Raw genomic sequence first — 23,796 nt, forward strand, 5'->3', positions numbered from 1 at the left:
GCCATCTAAGGGCATGCCCATCAAGGAAGATGAGACATCCTCTGGGAAGCCAGTAGTGCATAGCCAGACGTCGCATCTAAGGGTCACTGTTGACAAAACTGCTCTGCCTAGCGGTCTGTTGTGTCGAGCTCACATCAAATTGTGAACTTTGCCGCATCTCTCTCACCTGCTACCGCTTGGAAGAACATAGCCCTTGGCCTCCCCCGAGACCATAGGCAGCATGTGTTCAACCGTATCCTACGGAGCGTCAGAGTAGTGGGCCAAAAGGCATGCGGTGTTCACAGACAGCTAGGCCAGGCTGGCAGAAGAAAACATCATCTTCCCAAGTGTCTCCAGCCTCATGGATTCCCTATACAGAGGAGCGGTAGGGATCGCACCAGGGTTGACATGTGAGGTGGAACCCTAGACCACTAAACTCTCAGGGGTGGAGCACTGGGAGAGGAAACGAGTTCCACGGGGTGGGGCGCTGGTGATGGGCGATTCATAGGAGACCCTGTTTTGGGTTTGGACCAGGTACCCAAAGGGACATCTGTGAGAGCCTTATTAAATGGGAGGAGTAGTTCCAATGGGGAGATTTCCGGCTGAAGCACCTCTGTCAAGACATTAGTCTTGATCGCTACAGAGGGAAGCTGAAGGTTGAGGCCCTCCGCAGCCCTCCACAACACCACTGTAAAGACACTTCCTCCTCTAAAGCCACAGTGGGGGGGGGGGAAGGCATGCCAGCATCTGGGAAGTATCCAGACCACTAACTTCACCCAGTTCCTCACACCAATCCATCACTTGCTCGTAAGGCTGGAATTCTTCAAGGTCCATTGATCCCTTCCACTCCTCTGCAAGTCTAAGCCCATAGGAATAAGGCTCGGGATCTGAACTAGGAGACAGGGCTGCAGATGGTGCCAGATACAGCATTGAATGATGACCCTCTGGCTCTGTATTGGAGTTGGGGATCAAAATGGGGATGGCACTGCCAGCAGCAGCTTCAGGACCTGGGAAGGTCGAGATGGCACAACTGGCATTGCTCTGGATCCAGAGGTGGATCCTTGCAGTCCCGCTGGTGCCGGACCTGCCAGGGTGGAGCCAGGAAGGGCCTCTGCTAAACAGACAGGGTCCGAAGGTGTGCCGAGGGGTCAGCCCACACAAATACAGCACACACGGCCTTATAGAATTCTTTTAGTTAGGCGGGGATTGCTCCAGCTCCCCGAAACTCAGGGAAACAAAGAGTCCACCCAGGTGCAGGCTCAACTGCAGAGCGAGGCCTAGAATGGGGACCCTCCTGCGTCTTGTGGGCCGGGAAGTCGAAACATTTCTTCTTGTGTTTGAACTTCCCTGAGTGTCCCGAGGATTTACGAATGGGGCGATGACTTCGGGCTCCGCAACCGATCTCAGGACCTTCAACTCTACCTGCGTGGTGTTGCACACAGGCTGCCATCAGCTTGAGGGATCGTTCCCTAAAAGCCTTCGGTTTCATTGTGCAGCAGTAGGAGCACAACTAAGGATCATATTTGTGTCTGAGACACCACAGGCAAACAAGGTGCAGGTCCTACACTGATATCGTCCGGTGATGGGCGCCACAGAGCTTGAAGTCAGCCTTCCTAGATGACATCCTGCCACACCAGGTCATAAGCCTCAAAAAATCTTTGACAAAACATTGAAAAAAGCTCAGTCAAAACGCAACTATAGGGGTAGCTCTTCTCGGATTTGTGCTGGCTGGCGCACAATAGAAAATAATTGATGACATTGCACCTGTGTGGTGTCAATATAGGCCCTGCGGACGTCACTTCTGGCATGGACGATGCAGACGACGCAAGCGGAACTGATCAGCACCATCTACTGCTCGGAGGGGAAATACTTGTGAAAAATCTTCCAGATCCAGTCTAATTCTTACCTTAATTCTAAGTTAAGGAATCTGCAGATAGAAGTCTGTATCAGATTATTCAAATTATAAAAATATTCAAGAGTGACCAAATGCCACAGGGATATTCAATAGTGAACTTGACATCCCTTTAAAGAAAATTGCCACAATAGTGGATAGCATCCCAACTAAGAACTTGAAAAGATTACAATGGACTGACAAACTAAATGGTCTACTTGAGAAATCCCACTGCGTGATTTATCAGTTAGCCAGTTCACAAATGGAATCAGTATTGGAGCTTAATTAAATAACTAAACCCAGAAAACCTTTGCAAAAAAAGGAAACCATATGCAGTTCCTCTTGGTTCATAGTGAGAAAAAGGGTAACCCCCACAACTTTAGAGGACCTGGGGTATAGTAATATATTAAGAAAAACACTGGTTCGCTGGTACCAGTAGAAAAACAAAATGTCTTCAATAATTGACGACAGGACAATAAAAATATATTATTCCCGGCAAAAGAAGAAATGGGGAGGTAATCAATACCTTATGACAATATATTAATTCATTGCATTCTCATTATTCTATAACTTTTTTGGTGGTTTCACTAAGATCTAGTGCTCAGTTTAGTGAAAAAAGGGTGCAGTGGTAAGAGAGCAAGAAAAAGCGTGCATCAACATAGTAAGACATATAACCCTTTAAGGTTAACTTTATACAATAAACAGGAGTGTGTATAGATCTAATGTTGACTGCATTTCAACCTCAGTTAATGTGAGGTCATCATTAGGACGGGGCTGTGAGCACCTGATATTTAGAAATTCAGAAACATATAGATAAGCAAAACAGGATTGACTACTAACTTGTTTCTTCCCAAGCAAGTTAATATATTTTACTCTCAGAATGTAATCTTCCAGGCACAAATTTGCATACACACACACACACACACACACACACACACACACACACACACACAGAAAAAGAAAAGTAAAAATAGTAAAATGGTCCTTCTTTCAAAGCCGGAACGATTTTGAACAGCAGAGGAAAACTGATAGGGAAATGTACAAATGATAATCTGCCAATGAAAAAATAAACTGAATCCTATGATGTGAGTTTGGCCAGTTGGGCTTCAGTAGTCTCACCCTGGTGGAAATTAAGATAATACACTACCATCATCTGCAAACCACTAAAGGTCTACATGTTTTATTTAACAATCAGTGACAGTTTTCTGCTAGTCAACACTAGTACTAAGTTGGCCAGAGATACGATTTAGTTAGTACTTTTAACTGACTTTAGTTTCTCAATGTTTGTATTTCTTGAGCTTAAATCTGACTATACTTGTTTTTTCTGTTAGTTGTGTTGCACAACTGAAATGGTTGTTTTTAGGATGGGCCTTACAGACAGCACATGTTGTCTGATTGCGGGGGAGGCTTAGCCAACCACCTAACATGGCAGACACACTGTAGGAAAGTTCCCAGCCGTGGCCATGATTATCTGGCTTCATCTGCAATGGAGAGCGTTCAAAATAGCGAAACCAGATGAGAGACTTCAGTTTCTGACCCTACAAGTGTTATGAGTTCCGAAAAGGGGTGGCTGAGGCAGGGAGAGATGGGCAGCCTTGAGGTGACAGTCTAGTGTGCTGGCCTGCCCGATGTGGGGGGGTGTATCGAAGGAGTGATGAACAGGTTTATGATGCTGGGAGGATGCCTGGGCTAATAGAGACACTGGTCAACCCATTCAGTGGGTGGAGGTCTTAACTTCCTCCTGTCGCCCCAAGAATGGGCTGACCTCGAATCCAAAAAGCTGACCAAAGATGGAGGTGTCATAGCTCTACATGGCAGTCTTGATGAGAGGGAGATGAGCAGCAGCACAGAGGTGTAGTCAGCAGTGGTAAGACAGGGATACCCCCTCTCCACATTTCCCTGCAGTTAGTTCCGGGCCGGCACTGGCTGTGAATTGGCTTGGAGCTCTGCTTGTGGGGGACTATCGGGAGGCTGGCGGCTGAGTTACAAACCTGCTCCAGGAGGGTTACTAACCACCAGCTTGTGTGGCTGACTCGCGTGTTTGTGGGAGGTGGTGGTTCTATCACCCCAAACTCCTGAACCTCAGATCAGTATGTCTCCAGGGTGGTCCTACTGAAAGACTCTGCAGCAAGGGGTGGGGCCTGGTGACTATTGAGATTAACTGTAACCCTCTTTGGCTCTAGATTGTTGTGGAAATTCCCAGGCTATAGGGCATATGCTTACTTTAGAGCATAGCTAACTGCTTGCACACTAACAGTGATTTGGCTATGAAAACAAGCACAAGGAAAGTTAGTGGATGGCGACCCCCTTGCTATAGGAGAGAATATATGGTTACTTTGTTGCTTAACCCCACTCCTGCAATACAATCATTTTTTTGGCCCTGGTGCACACCATCTGCGATGCTGTTCAACACTGCTGAAAACACCAACAAAGCCAATAGATCTTATAGGCGAGACCTATTGTCTTTGCCAATGTTTGCTCTTCCTGGCCTGAGGCAGTAAATACAATTAAATAACCACCGAGGGGGGCAATATTTGAACATGTTTGGTACTATAAAAAGGTGAACAGAACAATATATTAATAAAATAATTTCCTTAAGAATTCAAAGTAGTTCAAGCATTTTTATCCATTCTTTTGTATTCTTAATTAGGTCTTCCCAAGAGGAGATATTTGCAGATATGTGGTTCTCGTTTTTGCTAATAAGGCTCATGACAGAAGTATTTTTCAAAATCTACAGTCAACTTTCTCAGGAAATTCTGACACCGAAGATAAATATTAATAATTATCTTATTATTGTCTTCGAAACACATTGAACCAAACCTTAAGGTAAAACATATTAAATAAACTGGACAGAAAACAAAGGGAATTCCGCCTTAACAACATATTTATTACAATTCCCCAAAAACCTGCAAAAGAAAATAAATATGCTGGTTGATAAAGTGTAGTTACATTTCATTACGAAGCGTACACATGTTAATGTAATATGAACAAACACTGATGTACATCACGTACCTCCACGGCAAAGGTGAGAAAGTATTTATTGAACTCTTTTGGGCTGCAGCGAAGAATGTAGACTCCTTTGTGGTTACCAGCCTTTTTTAGTTTATTGATCGCAACTTCCATTCTGTGAGGAAATGAGACAGAGCTGGTTGAACATTTGGCTAAGTGTGGAAGGCTTGCATATTAATTAATGCCCACTCAACTATTAATGCCTCTTCAACACAGTAGTACATTACATTTTAATAACACAAACATATTAGACAGGTTTCCTAAATACTACCACTTACCTTAATGTCACGTCTTTTTTTTTTTTAATTTAACCTGGCATACTGAAAAATGTTTACACATGCGCAACTTTACAAAAGCATGTGTTAAGTGAACATACTTCAAGTTTTCTTATGCGAATAACAAAAACACAATAACGTTATGTATGACAGCTACGCAGACAAACATGGCATGTTCTTTTCACTATGAAAAGCTGACTATAACGGCCTCCACACTGCGGTTTTCTGATTTGTTGCAATAAAAAACCCCAAAATGGTCAGAAGTATTGCTGTGTAAATAAAAAAAAGGCAAATGGTGTGCTTTTTCAGTTTTTTTCAGTAAATAGCGCCAACAAAATGATTACAACTCGGCTAGGTCTCACATTCACTTATTATTGTACAATGATCACTCTTCATTGAGGAACGGGGAAACGAGAGAAAACAATGTTGATACCCAAACACGAAACACAATCATGAAAACGATGTTAATTTTAGGAAATAGCCCCTTGAAATTAACTGTGCCTATCCATGATGTCATGTGTTGGATGGCTGCTGCCTCGTACAACAAAATAAAAGCTAAACTTAAGAGGCATTCAAGAGAGAAGTGAACTTAAGTAATTTACTTTGTGTTGTACAGTCTTACAGCTTACTTTACATATCTCTTTTCTTTTTATTTAAATGTCCTTGCTGAACAAGTTACTTACCTTTTGGTAATGCTTTTTCTGGTAGAGATTATGTAACCTCAGATTACTCACCCTAGAATATTCCCAAAGTGTCAGATTGGATCCAAAATATCCTGAGCAGTACTTCTGCGTGCAATCAGGTGCCATCAATCAGCCTCCCGTCTGCTGTATTGGAATTTACGTTGCGTTGACATCAGTTTCTTAAGTGACTATGTGCTAAAAACATGAAGCCAGATAAGTTTTGACCAGTGTGCTATACTTAACAGGATCTTTAGTGTGACAAGCCCAATTTTCAGTGGAGGAAGCATGGGCGAGTTGGTGAGCAATTGGCAGCTAACAGAGTCCCTACCAGAAAAAGCATTACTGAAGGTAAGTAACTTGTTCTTCTGATAGAGACTAACCACAGATTTCTCACCACAGAATAGATACAAAAGCAAAACCTCCGAGGAGGTAGATATGTGAGCTGGCTCAAACCAGAAAGTCTTGGAGAACCAAAAGGGCACATTACCCATCCCGATAGACCTAACCGTCTAAATATTAGGGTTTTGTGAACGTGTGGAGCGACACCTATGGAGCACTTTGGAGCACTTTGGAAGATGTCCAGGACTGGTACCCCATGTGCTACCACAATGACAACAGCCTTGGCCCTGGTGAAATACATCTGCAACCCCAGTGGAGGATGCTTTTTAGCTAGTGCCTAGCAGATCTTAATGTAGAGCACAATCCACCACGAGATGGTCCGCTTCTGCACAGCCTTGGCCTTTTTCGTTCCAGTGAACCTGATGAAGAGCACATTGTCCACCCAATGCTGTTTGGTGCAAAGTGAAAACAAAAGGGCTCTCTTCAGGTACAGGCAATTGGGTTTCTCCTTTTCCTTGAAATGATGAGGCAGGGCATAAAATGTAGTCAGAGTGATATTCTAGGTTACATGAAATGGGAAGGCAACCTTCACAGGAATGAGACAGGCATCTGAAGGACCAGTTTGTCAGAGAACAAAAACAGCCTAGAGAGGGTGGACTGACAGAGCGTGAAGCTGGCTGACCCTCCTTACCGATAAAATGGCCACTAAGAAGACAGTTTTGAGAGTCAGAGCCTCACAGGACAGGTGAGTAGTGGCTCAAAGGGAGAACACATCGAAAAGGTGAGGACCACATTGAGATCCCATTGAGGAATCACAAAGAGGGTAGGATGAAACAAATGCTGTATACCTTTCAGGAAATGAGTCACAACAGTTGACTGGAACAGGGAAGGCTGGTACGGCAAATGCAGGAAAGCCAAAACAGCTGGCACATAACACTTAACTGTGCCCTGAGCAAGATCTTACCAGGCTAGAGATAAAAAAAACAGCAACACCTACGTCGGTGGTGCAGAAAACGGGGTCCAATCTGATGTGATGAGCACTAGATCACAAATGTTTCCCGCAGGTGTATACAGTTTTGGTGGAGGAACACCTCCCCACCAAGATGACATCACAAACCTCAGGAAAAGACTAAAAACTTTCAACTGACGCCGTTCAATTTTCATGCACAAAGGTGGTGCGTGTGTAGGTTCGGATGCAGGAACCTGCCCTGCTGTTGTGACAGGAGATGTCCTTGAAGGGGGAGCCTGATCAGAGGACCAACATTCATACTCAGGATTTCGGGATATCATACTTCATATGACCATTCCGGAGCCACTAGGATGACTTGGGCCCAGTTCGGCTTGATCTTCTTCTGAATCGGCGCAAGAGTGGCTTTGATGGAAAGGCGTACAGGAGTCCTGAAATCCACTGGCAGAGGAAGGAGTCTCTGACTGAGAGCCACTTTGGAAAATTCAATGTGCAGAAGCACTGACATTGTGTGTTCTCGGCAGTGGCAAACAGATCAAGCCAAGGTCCTCCTAATTCTTGGAAGTGCCACCTCTAGATGTAGTTGCCATTCGTAATCCACAAGGGATCACTAGCTGAGCTCTTACAACCTAGCGTTCAATGAGCCTCCAGATGGTGCTCCACAAGGAAAATGTCCTGGCACTCCAGCCAAGTTCAAAAACACAGAACCTCTTTGCATATGGTCCATGGCCCCAAACCACCATGTTTGTTGCAATAACACATGGTGGTGGTGTTGTCAGTGAACATCTGAACCAGCCTTCCCTGATGGATTGGGGGGGAAGACCTTCAATGGCAAGTGGACCACCCTCATCTCCAGAAGACTGATATGGAGCCAAGATTACATCGGAAACCAGAGTCCTCTGATCCCCACCTCTCCAAGACAACCAATATTTTGCAGTCCCCTTCAAAATCCGGACTTGGTCGGAGAGGTTGTCCTGGTGCGGCACCCAATGGGACTTCAGATCCTACTGCAGAGCCTACATATGGCGTGCCTCACCAGAAGGATGCAGGAGGACATCAGACCCAGAAGCCTCAGTCATTTTCACCAAAATCCAGGATTGAGGATAAAACATCAGAATCATAGCCCGAATATTCTGAACTCTCAGCTCTGGAGTGTAGGCCCGGAATTGCACTGTATCCAGAATGGTTCAGATGAAAAGGAGCATCTGAGAAGAAGTTGGGTATGACTTCAGCATGTTGATAGTGAACCCCAGTGAATGCAATGTGTTTGTTGTAGGAGGTGGGTGACGACTGCCGGGTCATCAAGGTAGGGGGAGACTGGAACCTGCTAAGATGAGCTGTAAACACCGCCACTGCAGTGTTCAAGGAACCTTCTGAGGCAGAACCTACACTCCAAGTGGATCATAAGATCATAAGATAAGGAGTTCCCCTTTTTCCCATCCAAGACTATATTTCTTCATAAATGGAAACAAATTAGTGGAGATGCATGGATCTAACAGATGATCAAAGGGTTTCAGACAGATTTCCACAGAACCCCCTTTACAGAGGAAAGGATTACATAATGGAGATGCTGCTCAGAGAAAAGGAAGATCCATGTTGGAAACAGGGTGGTGGTTCCGACCTCTCTACATCTGAAGGGTTTCCCATGCAACCTTATTCAAAGTCTTTTCTTTGGGGAGTCGCCTATAAGATATTTTGAACACAACTGACTGGTCCTATTCCCTTAAAAAGTTTTATTTTAAGTAGGAGATGGGGTGACATAGGTAGTCAGTAAGCTTTAAACCTGCATAAACTGAGCCTCTGGTCCAGACATAGAATGTAACTTTCCAAGCTGTTGTCGAAGTTTTCTTGTGGTTTATATTTTTGTAAAAAATAATATTGATGAATAATGAATTTTCTAAAGAATCTAGTCAGTAAAAGACGAAATAACGATTACAGTTGTAACACGTTTAATATAATTTATAAAAGTGTGTTTATTAACATATTTTAGTTGGGCCACCTTTTGTTGAAAGCTCCATTTTATTTAACATTGATGATGTCTCCTAATCATTTCAGTATCTACCCCCCACATCTCGTCCATCTGCATATCTTCTCCCCACAGGCTGGAAGAGACCAAAGACGGGATGCAATGGATTTTTCGTTGTGTGCATGCATCGTGAATGAACGTCTTTTGTGTTCCTAATGTTGCAGACTCTCAAGATTTCTTCTGTTGTAGCTCTGGTGCTGGGCTTATCCATCTTCAACTGGTGTATGGCCTATTGTTTAGAAAAGTTTCATATCAGTTGAATGGCCTTTGACAATGAGGTATAAAATGCTTGAAGCCTTCTTAAAAGTGGGAAATCGTCAGGCACCTATGATGCTACGTGTTATACACTGATTTGCTCAATATTGATTACTTTGCTCTTGCCATAAGGAAACTGCAATTTTCTCTTATTTGTTATGCCTAAAAAATGTGTAAGAACCCCCTAGATTCTGGGGGAGAGACATTTTTTTAGATGACTTTCCTGGACCTTTGGGGATGCAGCCTGATTTCTTAGGATTTTGCACTTAAAATAATTCTGATGCCTGCCTATGTATATGGCATTTTGGGCCTTTATGGCATTTCTTATTTATTCTGTAGCGCTTGATCTTTGAAATTTTGTAAGAAAAATCTTACATTTTCCCCGATCTAGAATTGGTACTGAGTGACCCCAGTTACTTGCTACTCTGCTAAACTAATGTTCAGTCTGTTGATGAGGAGGATGGCTTATTTGAGCAAGATTAACACTGGAAAGGAACTGCCAGAGGTAAATTGGTGTGTTTTGAATTTTGGGATACAGTGTTCTGCTCGAACACTGTTGTGAATGAAATGTTTCAATTCTTCTTAGGGGATAGAGACAAGGGTTATCCCACCCAGACATCATGAAGTTAACATCCCACCCACAGCTTGAAAGATTATCAGTCATTTAAGATAAGTATATATTTTTGGTGGATTGTGGATTTGCAAGTGTTAACCAGGACACCTTTTTGATTTTCTTTACTTGTTTGTATTATGGAAATGGCTTATAAGTACAGAATCTCAAACTTTGTTATTTACAATAGGAACAGAGCAGACAAAAAGTTGAGGATTGAGGGAACTCAACTCTAATGCATGAATAAAGAGGAGATACTTTCCTTGAGTACTGTTTAATATGGATTGACAAGATGTTGACTGAAATATTGTTTTAAGGACTCATACAATACATAGTTATTATATTGCTATATGGGAATGATTATTGGTTGGGATGCTGAGCATGACCTTCACCTTCAAACCCTTAACAGGACTGAAAAGTTCCTTCATGACAGCCAGGAAATTTTACATTCAAAAACATTCTGGACATACTTCTGCTTTCTCTGATCCTGCGTGCGCAGATTTTCTTAAGTAAATTCTACTTGTGATGATTTGGAAAACTAGTAAAGTCATAAAAATATCTTTTTACAATAAATTACACCTCTGTGGAAAGGCAAACATTTGGTGCCCTTTTCCACATTTTCTGTGCCACCTAGTGCTCAATCATTCACGTGCAAAATTAGAAGAGCACATAAGCCCACTAAATGCATTCACTACACATTTCTAAATACCCACAGTAGTCTCTGTGTGAGTGTTCTGCATTTCATTTCACAAGCACACCTAACATCCCCCTGTGAATGACCACCTCAACTAATGAGTAATTCACAACTTCAAAAGTTTAAAAATAAAAACCTGTGGGATGTCTATCTACAAAGATGAACCCTCCTTAAGATGCATGTAGACGCTTCCTCTTTTAAGAATTAAGTCTATGCATTGCACACTGACGCTATAACCTTTTTCATCCACATAAATTGTAAGTCAGGTTCTAAAGTTGCAAGACAAATATAGAACTTTGTAATGACTCAACAGGTACCAATGCAGCACACAGCTGACGTCATAGTAACAAGGCTTGAGTGAGAAAAAAGATATTCTAAGGTTATCAAATTGATTCTACTTTTTTTTATCTGAATTCACGTCTTCAAGTAACAAACATAATAACCATATCATGGGAAGACATTATGTGTATTTGTAAATGTATCAGCCAAAATTAAGTCATGAGAATTTGGTATATCGGTTTTTAATATAAAGTGATAATGAAGAATCCAAACATAACAAATCACAATGAATTCGGAGATAAATTATAAAGTGAGGCAGCCTTTAAAATAACCTGAATAAATAGCGGTTTCTGGGACACAGACATCTGAATAGGGCTCGTGAATGGAGCATATCTATTGGGTTCATCTCCCCCTTAAGACTGCTGAAGCTTAGCATTACGTATTTTAGAACTAATGCATATACCGAGTTAGCTATACATCATATATAAAAGACATTAAATCATTCAATTGTTCCTCAAGAATAAGATCGCAATATCTTCTAAGAATCCATTCAATTACGCTGTTTAGGATAAAATTAATTTTTACGACAGAACCTTAGAAAGTACAGGTTTGGTTAGGCAGAAATGATTGTAGCTCCCTGGCTCATGAAATCAGTCTACAACTACAGTATAAAGGTATCGCCAAACTTTATAGATCAATCTAATTATTACGAAAGCTACAAAAGTCGGCTTCCTAAAGTTCGTAAACTGACTGATAAGAGGAAAATATGTGTGGATAATTCAAAGGCCAAAAGAGTTTAGATGTTTAATTGGCACTTCAGATAAACATAGTTATGTGTATATACGGAAGGCACTACCATTTATATAGCTTTATTAGTGAGTACCCATCGGTCACCAAAGGGTCTCACACTCGATATGGGTCCATGAGGATTTTACATATGGGACAGAATATAGATAGGAAAAGCGGTAGAGTGAAACATATGCCCTCCCATTACATCTGAGTACCATGCGTACCCCAATCTGTGAATGCAATATTTTATTTTACAGTGGATCAAACGCAGACGTGGGTAACTGCTGCCCTGATAATGAGCACATTTGCAAATAGAATCCATATTTTGCATTGCCACAAGCACTACGTTGATTGTCAACACTGTTACACCTGGCTTCCTTGGTGTGGTTTCCCTTATCTTTTTGCCTTCAGACCTCCTGTTTCTGCTGACTACGTTTTTGGCGGCCTTAGGACTCTGCACACTTTATCACTGCTAAACAGCGCTAAAGTGCTTGTGGTCTTTCCCTAAAAATTAGTATCATTGGATTATACTCAACTGGCATATTTAATTTACTTATAAGTCCCTAGTAAAGTGGCACTACGTGTGCCCAGGGCTTAAAGATTAAATGCTACTTGGGGGTCTGCAGCACTGGTTGTGCTACCCACTTAAGGATTACTTTAAACATCTTGCAGGCCTGTCACTGCAGAGCCTGTGTGTGCAGTTCAAATTGTCATTTCGACCTGGCAAAGTAACCTTTTGCTGGGCCCAAACCTTCCTTTGTAATACATATATGTCACCCTTAGGATAGGCCCGGGACAGCTCAGAGAGCAGGGTGCAATGTATTTAAAAGGTAGGGCATGGACCTTTAAGTTCCATGTTCTGGTAGTGAAAAACTCTTTAATTAGTTTTGCCCTACTGCAAGCCCTATCTCTACCATAGGATAACATTGGATTTGCCTCATTACATTTTATAAGTGTATTTTCTAAATAGGAAGAGTTCATGTTTGGTATCCTGGAATCACATTTTAAAATTAAGTCAGATTTTAAATTACAATCCTGAAAATGGCACTTTTAAAAAGTTGGTATTGTCATGCCTTAGCCATTTGGTGCCTGAAGCCTGTCTCTGGGTCACATGACTCTGTATAGTTAACAGTTGGGCTTTGTGTATTCCTCCTAGACAGTCACTCACAATGGGAAGCTTAGGTGTGACTGAATGGGCCATCACTAGCAATGTGCACTTAAATAGGCTGCATCGTGTCTCCGCACAAAGGCTGCATACCCCTTGCAGTTAGCCTGGAGGCAGGGCATCTGTGCACTTCAAAGGCCTGTCTCTAGAAGCTTCTCCCAATTCAAATGAACAACTGTGTATAAAAGAAGGACCTCCGATAGCAACTCTTTAGTACGCTTCCAGACCTGTGGATACTCTGCCAGGAAGAAGGATTTCTGTGCTGCAAGAAGGACTGCCACTCTGCCTGCCTGACTGCTACTCTAACTGAACTGTTACCCTGTTGTTCTGGTCTGCTGCCTGCTTGCAAGAACTGGACTTACAACTTAATCTTGAACTCAAGACCCAGATTGTCTGCACGGGCTAGTCTGCCGGCCTCCTGATATGAAGCACATAAAAGGCTCTCCAATCAATTTCCTCATGAACAGGTGTACTACTTCCTTACATGGGCATAATATTTTAGCATGATGTGAGGTAGAGGCAGGAACTGGGCCGCATATGAAATTTGATGACCCAGCTATCTGGGTTTGCACTCCAATTCTCCTGCAATAAAGGTGGCCACATGACACATCTGGCATTGGAGGCTTGCAAGGTGCAAGCTCAAAGTGCTGACCTGTACGGTGCAGAGGTGTGGGGACTCTCTGATGTTTTTGACCTATTGACTGCAAGATGTGATTTGTCAAACAACTACTGAAATTGCCAATAACTACACTAATACCACAAATGCTTTTTCATCTTGGCACAACGGACACTGGTTCATTAAAAAATCTGAGACCAATTTTATACTGGGCATGACTGTGGAAAACGTCAGGGCTAAAGATATGTAGGCAAGCTTTCCTCAATGTACTATCCCTGACCAGCTGTGGATCTTGGGCTGGTTCAGGAACATCCAGTGGAGATGTCTATTCTGGGCCTGTCTTAATGCTAGAATTCTCCCAGATCAATCACCACTGGTGTAATTAATATGATCAAACAGATATAGGAACCCTTTTAGTAATTCCTTATTACAAATCCTACAGATTACTCTTTAACCAGGATATTCACCTTAAAGTACTCAGTCCCATTTTATGAATTATACTTAGGCGAAATTGTACCAATATCATCTACATCACTTTATCTGAAATTAAGATTTGTAATTCTTTCTTTTAACCATCTGAGTTATCAGTGAGGTTTACCCATTGTTAAACACTGCCCTATTTGTGCTACAGTCATTGAGGATGAAACACACTCTTTTTTTTGGCTATCATTATGCTGGTCCCATGTCAAAAAGTTTCAAACACTTCTAAAGATTATGGGTATGCAAACAGTGAGGTCAACTCTACCAGTTCTTAAATTTGATACCTCACAGTTGCTAGCTCCACGCTAACCCATTTTTTTCTGCATGATACCTGGAAACCTAGGTCCACTTTGGCCTTCAAAGGAAATGAGTTGAGATTATTAGCGTTCTTGAATCTAGATCCTAGAAGGTCATCTAATTTCAAGGTTACTCCTTTTACTTGATTAGGTCTAGCCTGTGATAAACAATTCAATGTTTCGTTTTTTTCCAGGATTTTTCCGACATAAGCTATTTGTGTATTATTATATATATATATATATATATGAATGAGGTAAGGTCAAAGGAAGGAAGACAAATGTCATGTCCTCTTGGATTATGACCACAAGGCATACTGATAAAGGGAGAATTAAACTAGAGACTTCCAGTGAACCAGAAATGATTGGCAGTGGTAGCTAGTTCTATTGTGAACTAGAAAATAGTGTCCAATGATGGCTCTTGTTTACAAGATACAGGTAAACTCACCTCTCATCCGCCACAGCTAAAAAGAGGTGATACTGTCGCTAACTGAAGACATTTATGAGCCAAGCCCTCATTTCCTTTGCACCTCACACTATTGGAAAGTTTAAGCCATGATTAGCAAGTCACGTTTAGGCAGATTCTCAGGACCAGAGAACCAGAAATCAATTTTTCACCTTGGTCTTGGCAGCACACAAAAGAACAACAATTGTGAGTAGGTGATATGCAAAAATGTGGAGTACATAATGTTGACAAAATGCACAGGTCTACCCTAAAGATGGCTTGTGTAATATTCAATGCACTCACAAATGTTAAACACTGAGTCTGGCACTGAATGTAATGGTTAGGGGAAGGTAGAGGTTGTGCCTCGGAGAAGCTGCATCTCCTGACGGCAAGGGATGTCTTGGTGACAGAGAAGCACATGAAGACTAGTGTAGGTGGAGGCCCAACATCCATGGAGTTCAAGAAGACTTCCTCTAAGAGTTGCTGCTGCTCTGAGAGTGGGAAGTGAGCTGGCACTACAGAACGTGGTAGGAAGAAAAGGGCTTGAATAAGGCCCTCCATGGTCTTCCAGTTCGTCAGGGTAGGTATGTGTTTCTCTGTAAAGCAAGAAAAAGTATTCCAACAAAAGTCTGTCTGACACATTTTCACATTTCCACATTTGTACATGCTGCAGTACACGGTGAATCATCTCCAATGGTGGAAGGCTTGACGAAACCCTCATGTTCCCCAGTTAATTGTTATGGGAAATTTGAACTATCAAAACATGGCACAACACTAGACAACAGTAGAGATTGTAACACATCTACACATGGTGTAAGAACAGTGTAGGCCACAAACCAATGTTAAAGAGGGTAAGGTGAAAAGTTCACTTGAGGACATAACAATTTAAATAACTTGAAAGGGTTGCAGTTAAAGGCCAACTCTCGTTTAGTAAGCATGGAGGAATTTGTGGCCCTAGCACACAGGCACTATTCTGTTAGCCTAGTTACACAAGAAAGCAATTGAAGATGACTGAGGAATAGGGGGAGGAGAATGAATGAGCCCAAGGGTACACAAAATCTGATAAAGGGATTTGGGAGCAGCATGATAACGCACGTATATACAAATACACATGTATTCAGGCATGGATAATGGTTAGGTTTTTAAGCATTGTTAGACCTGAGATAAACGAGGTGTAGTAATTTAGGTTAAAGTTTAGGATGATAGGGTCACATGAGGTATGATGTTTTTCCACAACTAATGTATAACTATATATTGATTTATTGTTTGATATTTTGTAATGAATTATTGTCTGACTCTATATAAAAGAAGCTGCCTCTAAAGTACCAAATTGAGACCATTTGTGATCTTTCCACTCTCCCTACTGCAACAGTAAAGAACTATCTTTACATTGCCAAAGAGAAGTCTGTCTTTTTTCCATTTTCCAAGTTTCTGAATTACCCTGCAACAATATGTGTTTACTATTCATTATGAAAGCTTAACGTTGACACTGCTGCTTTCTTTTTGTCTCCACTACAAATGCTGCATGTGAAGCTGATTTTTATTTACTTGTATCTCTATAAAAAATGTTAGATTTGTAAGACGATGCATTGATTTAAACAGTAAGCAAGAACAACAACTGTTATTACAAGGCTGCAAACCTTTTATTCTATTGAAGGAACACACACACAAGCACAGTGCACTGGCAACCATGACCTAAACAGGTTATTTTGGATGAGATTTAAGGTCAAGTAAAATGAAAGAACTGCTGGTTAATGAAAAAAATTCTGGAAAACCAGAAGACCTAGGAGAGTTGAACTAGTTTTCTTACTTTTTGTTTTAAAACCAAGTGGCTATTTTTTCATGCCCTTCAGCAGATCCTTAGCCACCTCCAGCCCTTAGGTTGTGATAAATAAATCACATTCAGAGGAGCTTGTAATATTCAAACGAGTGCAAATTAGAACAGCCAACGAATAACCAGCCCAGTGTTTTTGCGATTTCACTTGTTAAAATCTGGCTTCACTATGTATCAAAATTATGTCACTGAGGAGTTGACTGAAGACGCTTGTACAGCTGGAAATGAACAGTGCTCCGCTGTTTCCTAGCTAGGTTCACGCTACATAAATACCAATACATACATACAAAACTTATTTCAGCAGCTTAATGCACCCATTGCAGGTCACACTGTGTTTAATCTGAATGTCACTGCTTTCAGGTTTAAGCTTGCACTGCCTTTAACTATGACTGGGTTGCTTTCTAGCTGAGGAAGTACAGGGTCTATATACAAAGCGAAAAGCAGTGGGGAGCACGGACATACATTCCTGGTGCCTCGTCCAATTTGTATCAGATTTGACTGACCTCCCAACGTTTGTATCCAGGCAGTTGCTTATACCGCTGTGATAAAGCCCCTTCCTAGCGCTTACGTTTCCATAGTTTTTCATAAATATTTAGAGTAGACCCTGTTGAATGCTTTTTCAGCATCCAACAGGGCCACTGCCATAGGCTTTCTGAGAGCATTTGTTACATCAAACAGTGTGATGACCCTTCAGATATGGTCAGTGGTGTCCCTCCCAAGCATAAACCGGTCTTGATTTTGTGTGACTAATTTGGCTTTTACAGTACTCATACGAGATGCATCTATTTTAGAATAGATCTTAGCATTGCTATTTATTAATGTTATGGGCTTTAGGAGCTCGGAATTTGTGGTGCTTTTCCATTTTTAGGTCGAGCGTTAGCGTTCGATCTGGTGAATACTCAAGTATACCTATAATGTGGAAGGAAGGAATTTCATTTGTTGGTTGCAGTGTACTTTAAAAATTCTGGCTCGCTAGTAGTCAGTTCTGCCTTTTTCTCTCTCCTTTATCTGTTTCAGAGCAGTGACCTACTACTAAATGGTTCCACTTTGGTTGCTTTATCTGTTGCTGTGACTGACTATTGTTGACATTTCTTTGGTGCTCCTCTTTCGCTCTGGGTGTTTTACATTGGTAGCTGCCTGCGTTTTATTGCAGCATTCTGATCCTTCTACTTCCTCCCATGTCGCTGACATTTGTTTTGGCTTTATTCCAGTGCTGTCCTAGACCCCGGCTCCTGAAATAAGTTTATTTTAATAAACAAATGGCTCCTAAAATAAGCTTATTTTACTAAACAAAATCCATATGCCCTAGCTTTGCACCGCAGAGAGTCTCTCTCTCTCTCCAGGGCCCCTCCCTGCCAGCACTCATGACATTGCACACACCGCATTGCTTATCTCCTTCTATTGACGCATAACTCTTCACAGGCTGCTCTGCTAACTTCATTAGAGCTTTGTTGAAATTAAAAGAAAATAAGCTTGTTTCTTTAGCCTGGAAGACTGAAGCCCAGTGTGCCTTTTACTGACTCTCCTGTTTATCACAGGCTTTGCAAAACTCCAGCAAAACTGACTGAGGTGTGTGTTGACCCGGATTTCTGTCAGATAGGTCTCAAATGGAACAGTCTTCAGTGTTTTGATTTCCTCCTTGTGAGTCGTACTGAGACGAGGGGGGGCCTTTCACAATCACCAGCTGTCTGCCAAGGAATTATTCACGGGGGACATTGGTGATCTCTTGTGTGACATGAGCTGTGACACGTGATTGCAGGAGGTGGGATAGGAGGAGGGGACGAGACAGGATCGGATACTTAACTGAGGGCTTGTGCTCTTGAGTTTGGCTGCCTCTAGCCCTGCTTGGTTTGCCCTCTTTTGCAGCTCTGCATCTGAGGTGGTAGCTGGTAGGCTAGTAAGTAGTGAGAGTAGGCAGTGGAGATGAGTGCTGAGGAGCTGGATGTTTGCTGGTGGAAACAATTGCAGTCCTCTCTTTTCTTCGCAGCCATGTTGCCAGCCAGAAAGACACATAACTTGATGTATTAAGGCAGAGGCCAATCACAGCACACTCTTGGCTCATTTAAGTACTTTGTGTTTCGTGCTCCCAGGAAACCTTAGCTAAATGGGTGTCCTTCACAACGTCTCCATTCGAGAATTCACTCATGTAGAGTGTAGAACGCATATTGATTAAGTGCCATAAAATGTCCTCATAAAATATATCTGGATGTTGCAAAATGCCCTTTGTTTTATACCACAAAAGTTGAATTATAGCTGCAATATCATGAGTTGGAGAACTGCTTTATGAGCCCAGAATGATGGGACAAGCTTCGGCCACTACAATATTCCATTTGCCTGAACCACTGAAAGTTTTGAAAGTTTTTTTGTTTACCCTTGGAAGGCAGATTGTCAACTTCTAAAATGTGCTTTTATCCCCAAAGTAGCATGAATAATTTTCTAAGTTTCTGTAACTTCATATAGAAATTTGCCAAAATGTTTCCGCCAGTCCAGAGCATCTGTATTATTCTTGTCTGGAAACATGATGCTCCAGAATGCTACCGCACAAATAAGGGGGATAACATCCATTCTGCATTATGCCAGCTACACTGATTCCCAATTCTGGAACGAATAAAGCATAAGACTTTGTTTGATTGATATGTGTGTGTGTTTTTTTTTTTTTATTATTAAATTAACATGCAATTTTTCTTGAATAAAGTCAAGATTGACCAGCCACATTGTGATCGCTGCTCTGGAGTTGCTTTACACCTGATGTTGCCTACTTCTTGCCAGATGAGTTTAGGAGGAAAGTCTTGTCGATGCAACTTTACTTGTAGACATGCATATGTAGTCTGCCTTCCCGAATTTAAGTTTTTAAGTAGATCAAAAGCATGGCTGTTCTTAGAATGTAATATAGGTTCTTGCATATTCGTGCAAAGATGCCACTCAGTGGTCATTTTGCTTCATAACTCAGTTTAAAATCACATGTGCTACTTCCTGCCACATGTAATTTATAAGAGCTATAATTATCCATTGTCAGTATTGGACTTTTTTTATGGTACTCAATGCCACTCTGACCCTTCCTTCTGCCAATGGTAGAGGTTTTATTGATTTCTTCTGGGTGGTTTACTCCTTCTTGAATAGAGCTACCCAGCCCTTTCGAAACTGATTGTAGACCATACAACAGAGCAGTTCTTTGTGATAGAGCAGGTCAGAAAGCCCAAGTCAATGCAAGCTGTGAAATTTCCCTTCCTGCTGCATTACCGTAGCCCTGATACGCCTTCACGCCCTAGAGCTGTTGTGTTTGGACTTGGAATTGTACTGTGCTATCTATCCGCCCGTGTTTGAATGTGTGTTCCATTCACAGCTGTGCATACCAAAGTTGCTGTTATGATACTTTATGTAGATTATGGGTAAGTAGAGGTGCATGGTCATCTGATAAAATGTAAAAAGCTTGAATGGTGATTCTGAAACTCGGCTGAGATATTCTGTCCAGCTTACAACTCTTTATTGCATGCAAACCAATGCACACCACTGATCACTGCTGTTTAGCATGGAAGTTGGGATTTGTTACATCTCTAAAATAGCAGAAGAAAGCTCTGCGTTTTTGTCCAGAACTGCAATTGGCAAACAACACTGATTCTGACAAATGAGGTCTTGGTTCTGATGTTATTTAGTGATACTAACTGATGAGTAACTAAAGTTTGCCAATGATCAGCAGTGGTATTTTTCAAACATTATGAATCGTAGTAGGGTCACTTGCGCACCGGATAGTCTCACAAAACCAAAAGCAGTTGATGGTTATGTTTGTATACTGCACTATCAGAATTACTGTTGTCTCATGGGCAGTTAAATGTGTGGGGCTGTTGACTGTGAAAAAAGGTGGCTTGAAAGCAGTAGACCATGAAGCACTGCCTACCAGTAGTGTTGTAATAGCAGGAGGTGGGATGTCGTATTCTGGTTCTTACAGCCTTTCTGGAGCTATATCTGGGATCCTGGACGGCCATACAGAATTGCCGTGCTGATGTGTGCAGGCAGTAAGATGAATTCAGTGGCCCTCACAAATTAAGTCACTTCTCCGAGCAGAGTTGCAGTCGGCAGGGTGTTTTAACCATGCCCATCACATTAACTCGTTCATGGGCTTGCCTTTCAAAAATCCTTTGTTATCATTGGTAAATGCTTTACGTTTGTTCCTCCTTGGGACAGTTTTGTTACCTCCTTGTTACTCTCTATGTTCTGTCCTCTTAGGATTGTTTAGTTATCTCTTTTATGTGTGGAAGTTTAAAGGGCTAAGAAACGGTTGTTGGTCTCTTTGGAATGCGTGTGTAGCTAATCTCTGGCTGTAAATTTGGGCTAGACATTGAAAGACACAACAGCCATATGTGTGTGCATCACCTTTTACTAGTGAGCGGTTGTATGAGCTTAGCTTTGGTTGTTCTGTGTTTTGGACCTGTCCTCCAATTTGGTTCTGCAAAAACACTATCCAGACAGGGGGAGCAAATGGAAGCCAGGCAGAAGGTAGGAGGGTGGTAGAAGGGGCAGAGGGGTGAATAGGCTGACACTTTGTGTCATTTTAATTAAGGGGAGGTGACCATCTTGCTAAGAGTCAGCTCTATGATTAGCATGCTTAGGAACCTGAATGGAGGGTGTTAGCTCACCAGCACACCTCCGAACCAAAGTCACACCTCTTACACTATCCACTAATCTACTGCAATGCCAAGGTGGCATGGTGTAGGAACTCCCTCAGAGAGGGATTACCATGTGGGGTGGGTAGAACGAAAAGTGATTTAAAGTAAGCTAGAATTATTATTATTCTCAGTCACTGGTATTGACTGGCCCGCATTCCAAAATAATGGACAGGGGTGCAGCCCAGAGAAACTACCAGTAACTCAGATTAATTCAAACATTTCCCCCATCTCTTTTTGCTTTCATAGTGAATAAATACTGCAGCAGCAGGGAAGTCCTCGAAAACCGGGGTTAAGGTTTTAAGAAAGCTGTAGACTTCTGAGGATGACAACATATCACCAAACCACTAACTGAAAGAGACTGAACAGCATTCTCCTTGTCCTTCTTCCAAATAATGAAATGTCAAGAATTCTTTATGCATCCTTAATTGGGGTGCTGCTTTCTTTGAGGAAAGAAGGCTTTCAGGTTGTGAACAGTCAATATGTTGGCATTCATCTTTGCATGTTTTTTAACTAAGTGAAGAACTGTGGAAGCAATATATTTTAACACCCATATACACGATCATCGACTCAATCTAGACTGAAGTAATGATAACATGAACCATGCCTGCGATATCTGTACCAGAGGCGATTAAGTAAAGGCAGTCACTAGTGATGGCTTTGGCCTGTAAACATTACTGCCTCCATTGTATTATAGAGTCACTCATCTGCATGAGTCTTGATGAATTAACCATATTTAAGTTATCGCACCTTACACACACATTTTTAACACCATGCTTTCTTTTTGTAATGCACTGCTCATTTACTGATGGATTTACAATCAAGAACATCTCATCTCATCAGTCACTTATTTCTCAACTCCTTTGCTTTGACTGGTGCCAGACTTCCTCCAACCCCCTAATATTCCTTCCCATTTCTGTGGCTATCAAGGGACCTTCCTCACCCAGTTTCAACTTTTTCTTGTAGCTGTGAAAATGTTCTCTCCCTTTCAAGACCTCTTAAATGGATGTTCTTCCTTGACTCTTTTTGATCTTTAGCCTCTCATATACCTACCTCAGTTCTTCCCTCAACTGAGCATTTTGTTTAGGCTGTGCTTCAGACATGTCCCTCTGTATAGTTGCTATCACTCTGCCACTACCTGAGCTTTTCTGCCACAAATACGCACTCTCAAAAGTCTCAAAGTTGGGTTAGAACTGTTACTCCATGCAGGAGCCATGTTACTGACATCCACAACAATGATGAATTGGACAGCCATAAAACCCAAAAGTAAATTACTAAAATTGTATTATACGCAGATCACAGCAAAGCATTTCATTTAGATTTCCATACTGGTCTGGGAAAACACAGACTGCTCTCTAGACTTTGAGAATTAACTACCTGAACCTAATGATCAGGGAGAAATTGTCATGATGATTTTAATGCCTCTCAAAACTGTTTCACATCCTGGATCACAACAATATTTTAACCCAGGCTAACAGAGTTTAATGGAATGTGGCAAAGACTAAGTAAGGTGAAAAAAGGACCCCTCTTGCCTGAGGTGTAAAAGTAAACTTGGCACTTTTTATCACACTGTACGGGCACGACCAATCATACTGCAATACCAGGTGCATATTAATTCAACTCTTGCTGAGGTGGTGGTTAGAATGGTTGCAACCAAAACATTTTTGAGCTGAGTGGGAAAGAATGATTTTAAGAGAGAGAGAGAGAGTCCAATATTGTTTCATTCATACTGCACTGTACGTTGAAGCCTTTTTTTTTTTTTTTTTTTTATAAACTGAGAATAAGTTTTATATATAAAAAAAGAATCCAAAGACTGCCTCTGCTATTTGTCATACAACCGATAGTCCTCGATATGTAGTGAAAAAACAGATTCTTATCAAAGGTGGCATACATAATTTTCATTAGTTCCCCTTCTCTCTAATATTGATCTTGATGTCCATCCTGACATCCTCAGCCACCTAAGTGTATCATATCATGCTTCAGCTGATAATTTCAGATTATCCTATCTTTGATTGTGATCAAACAAATGACACATAGAATTACACAACAATTAATTCAGCTGAAATTATTTATGCTGGATATTTGAAAACAGAAATCTTGTTTGCCTCATTTAGCCACAGAATAAAACTCACACAAGCCAGCATCGCAATGTGACTGAAAAAAAGTTATTTTACGTTTACCCAAGGTTCAATGTTTTGACTCTGCCAAACTTGTATATCCCCAAGTTACAAGGTGCTTAAAACAAAGGGCTACCACCTTCTACAACACTAGCACACAAACCCTTAACAAAATCTTCAAATAAGGCAATGGTCAGGGCTGAACAAAATTTCTCAAAAACTCCTTGTTTGACAAATGTTTCCAAAACATATTTGTAGTTTGTGTGCATGTGTTATTTGTATAACAAAAATCTACGCAAAATGTAGCAGAACTCTGTTTACAGTCAAAGGTAAGCAAACATTCAACAAGTGGCTAAAAAGGCATCTGAGTTCTGAAATGTAATTACTGC

The 23,796-nt window shown here is 41.5% G+C and overlaps 1 protein-coding gene across 2 annotated transcripts in view; it reads right to left on the minus strand.

Annotated features, from left to right (window-relative positions):
• Positions 1-23,796, minus strand: part of JAK2 (Janus kinase 2) — an 882,548-nt gene that overhangs the window by 215,350 nt on the left and 643,402 nt on the right. For both annotated transcript variants that reach the window (XM_069240320.1, XM_069240330.1), the window contains one exon: positions 4,883-4,994. In XM_069240320.1, the coding sequence (XP_069096421.1) occupies positions 4,883-4,994 (112 nt within the window). The remainder of the gene's footprint in view (positions 1-4,882; positions 4,995-23,796) is intronic.

This window comes from Pleurodeles waltl, chromosome 1_2 (genome assembly GCF_031143425.1).
Source record: "Pleurodeles waltl isolate 20211129_DDA chromosome 1_2, aPleWal1.hap1.20221129, whole genome shotgun sequence".
Classification (NCBI taxonomy): domain Eukaryota; kingdom Metazoa; phylum Chordata; class Amphibia; order Caudata; family Salamandridae; genus Pleurodeles; species Pleurodeles waltl.